A 5,442-nucleotide genomic window follows, 5' to 3' on the forward strand; every position below is an offset into this window, starting at 1 on the left:
AGTCTTGTTCTTTGTGACCGTTTTATTAGATTGATACATTTATTATTATTTTTTTGTCTTTTTATAAGGAAAGTTTAATTGGATTTAGACATATGAAATCTTGGTCTAATAAAACATAATTTCATTTGAATTAGGAAGATTTGAAATGGTAAGATCATATTTAACCTAAAGACCATAAATTTGCCTGGATTAGAATCATAGCTAATGTAGAAAATAATCGGCTCTAGATAACAACACTACAAAGTACAAATTATCCACATCTTTTAACCGCACAATATAACGTAAATTATATACTATTTTACATCTATTCTCGTTGTTAAGTTTATTTTCTTTAAATTACAGTGCAATTTTAATTAAAAATAATTTAACTCTTAGAAAATAAAATGACAAAAAAAAACATTTTTTTTTAATTTTTTAAATAATACACTGTAAATAATTCACAGTACCCATGCATATAAATAAGCATTGTAACCAAATAACAAACCCAAGCTTCTGTTGCTCTCCTTCCATCTCCCTTCGACCTTTCACACCCACAAACAAACACATTTGCCTGCCACCAACCCAAATGGAACAACAACAATCTACACAACACCAAAACCATGACTTCATTTTCCGTTCCAAACTCCCCGACATCTGCATTCCCACGCACCTCCCTCTCCACACTTACATCTTCCAAAACATCTCCCAATTCAACCACCGACCCTGCCTCATCAACGCCGCCACCGGAGAATGCTTCACCTATGCCGACGTTCAACTCACCGCTCTCAGAGTCGCCGCCGGCCTCAACAAACTCGGCATCCACCAGGGCGACGTCATCCTCCTTCTCCTCCGGAACTGCCCTCAGTTCGTCTTCGCATTTCTGGGCTCCTCCGTCTGCGGCGCCACCATCACCACCGCTAACCCCTTCTACACTCCGGCGGAGGTGGCCAAACAAGCCGCGGCCTGCAACGCCAAACTCATCATAACGCAGGCGTCCTACGTGGACAAAGTGAAGGATTTCGCGAGGGAAAACGACGTCAGAGTGATGTGCGTCGATGCGGCGCCGGAAGGTTACCTTCACTTCTCGGAGTTGACGGAGGCAAACGAGAAAGACATTCCCGGCGTTAAAATATTCCCGGACGACGTGGTTGCGCTGCCGTATTCTTCAGGAACGACGGGGATTCCGAAGGGAGTGATGATAACGCACAAGGGGTTGGTTACGAGCGTGGCGCAACAAGTGGACGGAGAGAACCCGAATGTGTATATGCGGAGCGAGGACGTGGTGTTGTGCGTGCTTCCACTTTTCCATATTTATGCCCTCAACAGTGTTTTGCTCTGTTCTCTTCGAGTTGGGGCTACCGTTTTGATAATGCCCGAATTTGACATTGTTAAGTTGATAGAGTTGGTTGAGAAACAGAGGGTAAGCGTGGCGGCGTTTGTGCCACCCATCGTATTGTCGATTGCGAAGAGTCCAGACTTGCAGCGATATGACCTGTCATCGATTCGAATGATTATATGTGGTGCAGCACCAGTGGGAGAGAAAGTTGAGAATTGTATGAGGGCGAAACTACCCAACGCCATATTCGGTCAGGTAACTATGAGTGATTATGATGAATTGTGCGCTTGTGATGGAGTGACCTCTATAATACACGCATGCAGGGTTACGGGATGACAGAGGCATTAGCGATTTCGTTCTGCTTATCCTTTGCGAAGGAAGGAGTGGAAATGAAATCAGGTTCGAGCGGGTGCGTGCTAAGAAACGCGGAGATGAAGATCGTTCACCCTCACACTGGAGCTTCGCTCCGTAGGAATAAAGCAGGTGAGATTTGCATCAGAGGCAACCAGATCATGAAAGGTAAACATTTCTTCTCTTTCCATAATCACCACTTTAAATTAAATAACTTCGGTTTCTAATTTAAATTAAATAACTTGATAATTCAATAAAAAATTAAAAATTAAAAACCACAAGAAAATCCACTTTGAAATAACTTCAAACTATATATTTCTCCATAACTTTTAAGTAAAGGGTCCAATGAGTGTTTTTTATCTAATGTATACATTTATATTTTTGTATTATCTTTCATTATATTTTAAAATTAAAAAGTAAAAGAAAAGTTTAAGTATTGAAAGTTACTACACATATTTTTTCATTTAATTAAAGTTGGTTTGGTAATAAAGATTAAAGAGTGACTGATAATAGATTACGAGTTCAATTCTTCGTTAACACAGTAATCAATTTAATGTTAACAACTAACATGATAAAAAAAAAAACTACACATATTTTTATTACATTAGAAAATCACTTAAAATTTTCAACCGTATAACCACTTACTATTTAATTTTATTTTTCTAAAAAATGTACAAAGAGACACGAAATGTCTCTTTTCTAATTCTATTTGGTAACAAATATAATATAAAAACAATAATTTCAAAGATTAATAAGGTTATTCATAATTAAAGTAGAAAGTATAACATAAAAAAAAGTTATCAACATAGAATTGAAATGTCACTCTACTCTTAGTTACCCGCACTATATTTAAAATAAATACTTACAAACAAATAGTTAAATTAATTAATGTCTATATAAAGTAGTCTTTCAAAACATGTTTTTTTAAAAACTATTCTTCTTGCAACTTTAATTCGAAGAGTTATAATAATAGTTTTTTTTTTCTTTCACTTTTCTCCCATAATGAATTCATGTTTTTATCCTTTTTCATTCTTTGTAAAAAAAAAATTAATTCCACAAAATTTAAATCGTCAATTATGTGGACTGTAACATAAAGTAAACATATATTTTAAAATTTAAAAAATTGTTAAAACTATATTGACTGCATTATAAATTTATGCACAACTACATTTGAGGTACTTTATAAACACAATTTCAAAAATCATTAAAAACTCTTTAATTATTATACTTCAACAATTAATTATATTAGATGCCAGAAACTCCACCTTTTAATGTTTTGTTGACTACTTAGTACGAAATTATTTTATTTTTTTCATAAGCCATATTATGTATTGTTTAAATTGCTCGATTTAGTTCCTACCGTAAAAGATTTTTTTATATTGGAAGAACAAACATAATTAATATTTTTTCTTATCAGCAAGTGTTAATGGCATCAATAGTTAGAACTTAAGTATTCTTGAAGTGGAAATTTAATTAAGGGAAGCAAAGTGCTAAAATATTTTTAATTGGTCTGATATATATTTTGTCTAATATATATTTTGTATCTTTTTATTAGGGTTTCGGTATCTAACAACTGAATAATCAAATTCAAATTGTGTTAATCATGTATTAAATAATTTTCTCTAATTTTTATCTTTAATGCTGTATGGATATGGTAAGTCAAAACACGGAGAAACTAGTGATAAATACCCCCGATTTCGTAAAGGCAAACGAAATAGGTTTCTCAGAATATTATTCCTGTGGGAATATGATAAGCAAAAACATGAGTGTAATGTGGATTATAAACTAAAATTTGAAACTAATGCTCGAATTACGTTATCTCCTCCATTGTTTTTCAATTATAAAAGAAAAACATTGCATTAAATTTTGAAACTGTTTTACCCTATTTTAAGTAATACTACTTTAAAATTGATATCATATAAACTAATTAAAAAAAAACTATGCACATGCAATTGTTTTACGAAATGGGTTATTGTTTGTGATATTTGGTTAGGTTACCTAAACGACGAAGAGGCGACAAAAAATACAATAGATAAGGAGGGATGGTTGCATACGGGTGATATTGGGTACATCGATGATGATGATGAACTTTTCATCGTTGATCGATTAAAGGAGTTGATCAAATACAAAGGATTTCAAGTGGCTCCAGCGGAGTTGGAAGCCATTCTAATTGCTCACCCCAATATTTCAGATGCTGCTATTGTATCGTAAGTTCTTTACTTATTATTATATAAATTATTTTCTTATAACAAAATTTTTAATTTAATTATCTCTGATTTTTTTTTTTTATTTCAGCATGAAGGATGAAGTTGCAGGAGAAGTTCCAGTGGCTTTTGTTGTAAGATCAAAAGGTTCTAATATATCTGAGCAAGAAATCAAGCAATACATCTCAAACCAGGTAATTAACTAATGTTTTTTTGAAGAGATAAATGAAATCAAATAAACAGAAACATTTTGAAATTAAGTAGATCAAAGTCACTTTTGGATTTTAAATATTTAACTGTTAATATTTTGCAAAAAATATTGTGATTCTATTATAGTATATTTTCTATTTCTCAAAATACAGATGATGAAAAAATGAAACAAGGCGATTTACTCGGATTAAGGGTATAGTCATTTCATGATATTGATCTACCATTAAAATGTAGTATTAGATGAGTTAAGAATACTTTTATGAATTAAAATATAACATTTCATCAAGAGAGATAATTACATTTTTATTTATTAGCATAAATAATGTCAAAGAATGGAATGACCATTTTATTTTAACTGAATTCTTATTAAATTTTAATTTATATATGGAATAATTAAAAAATATATATTTTTAAATTAAATTTTTGTTATTAATTTTTTTATTTTGGCATCATTTTATTTTATCATGATTAATTTTTTTGTGATTAATATGATTTAATATTGTGATTAATATAAAATAATAAATAATTTTCATAATTTTAATTTAAAACATATTACGTAACGAAATTGTTGTTTCTTCTTCACATTATGTAAAATTTTTTTTTTTACGCGAGATGATAAAGTAAAATAATAGAAAATAAACTCAGTTAAAAAATATAAAAAATGTAATACTTAATATACTGTACGAAAGATATTTAATTGAAAATATTAAAATTTACAAAACTCATATAAATAAAATAAAACTAAAAGAATAAAAATATTTTTATATAGGAATTTTGATTGACTTTCCTTTGAATTAATAATTTAAATGTCTTTAATGTTTATATAATATACATTATATGCCTTTTCCTTTGTGGCAGGTTGTGTTTTATAAAAGAATCAGCAGGGTTTTCTTTGTGGGCTCCATTCCAAAGTCTGCCTCTGGAAAGATCTTGCGAAGAGAAATGATGGCAAGGCTTTGAGGCCAACCCTTCTCAAAATGAGGCCTAATACAATGAATTCATTTCATACGAATAAGTTTTTCCTTCACATAGAATAAAAAGTAAGGGGTGAAAATAGCAAGAAAAGGTGGGGAGAATAGCCACCCCAATCCTATAACTATTGGGCTTACATTTTAATTACGGCCCAAATTGAATTCAATAGAATCTTATATGTGACGTAAAAAGTGACGTTACTATGACATTGAGATTGACCTGGACCATCCAAAGTGGTGGTGGTAGGTGGATGTGGAAATTCATTGTCTCTGTTTGATTTTGTGTTTTTCGTTCATATCAAAGCCAAAAGTTTTTTTATTAACTACATTTCCCTGTTTTATGGACCAAAAAAAAAAACTTGAATCTTGCAACAGCAGGCAAAAGTTTGGT

At 31.4% G+C, this 5,442-nt stretch overlaps 1 protein-coding gene across 1 annotated transcript; it reads left to right on the forward strand.

Moving 5' to 3' along the window:
* The first annotated feature begins 520 nt into the window (after positions 1–520).
* LOC108322156 (4-coumarate--CoA ligase CCL1) lies at positions 521–5,442 on the forward strand. The gene is made up of 5 exons (XM_017554150.2): positions 521–1,570; positions 1,639–1,834; positions 3,660–3,873; positions 3,962–4,064; positions 4,939–5,442. The coding sequence occupies exons 1-5, from the start codon at positions 566–568 to the stop codon at positions 5,038–5,040; spliced, it is 1,620 nt and encodes a 539-aa protein (XP_017409639.1). The 5' UTR covers positions 521–565; the 3' UTR covers positions 5,041–5,442.

The sequence above is a fragment of the Vigna angularis genome, chromosome 1 (genome assembly GCF_016808095.1).
Source record: "Vigna angularis cultivar LongXiaoDou No.4 chromosome 1, ASM1680809v1, whole genome shotgun sequence".
Taxonomy (NCBI): domain Eukaryota; kingdom Viridiplantae; phylum Streptophyta; class Magnoliopsida; order Fabales; family Fabaceae; genus Vigna; species Vigna angularis.

Excerpts from the sequence above, each read along its gene's own strand:
- LOC108322156 (XM_017554150.2), top strand. The coding sequence starts at position 566 with ATGGAACAACAACAATCTACACAACACCAAAACCATGACTTCATTTTC. Across the intron at positions 1,835-3,659 it reads AGGCAACCAGATCATGAAAG|GTTACCTAAACGACGAAGAG; the intron begins GTAAACATTTCT and ends ATATTTGGTTAG. Across the intron at positions 3,874-3,961 it reads TCAGATGCTGCTATTGTATC|CATGAAGGATGAAGTTGCAG; the intron begins GTAAGTTCTTTA and ends TTTTTATTTCAG.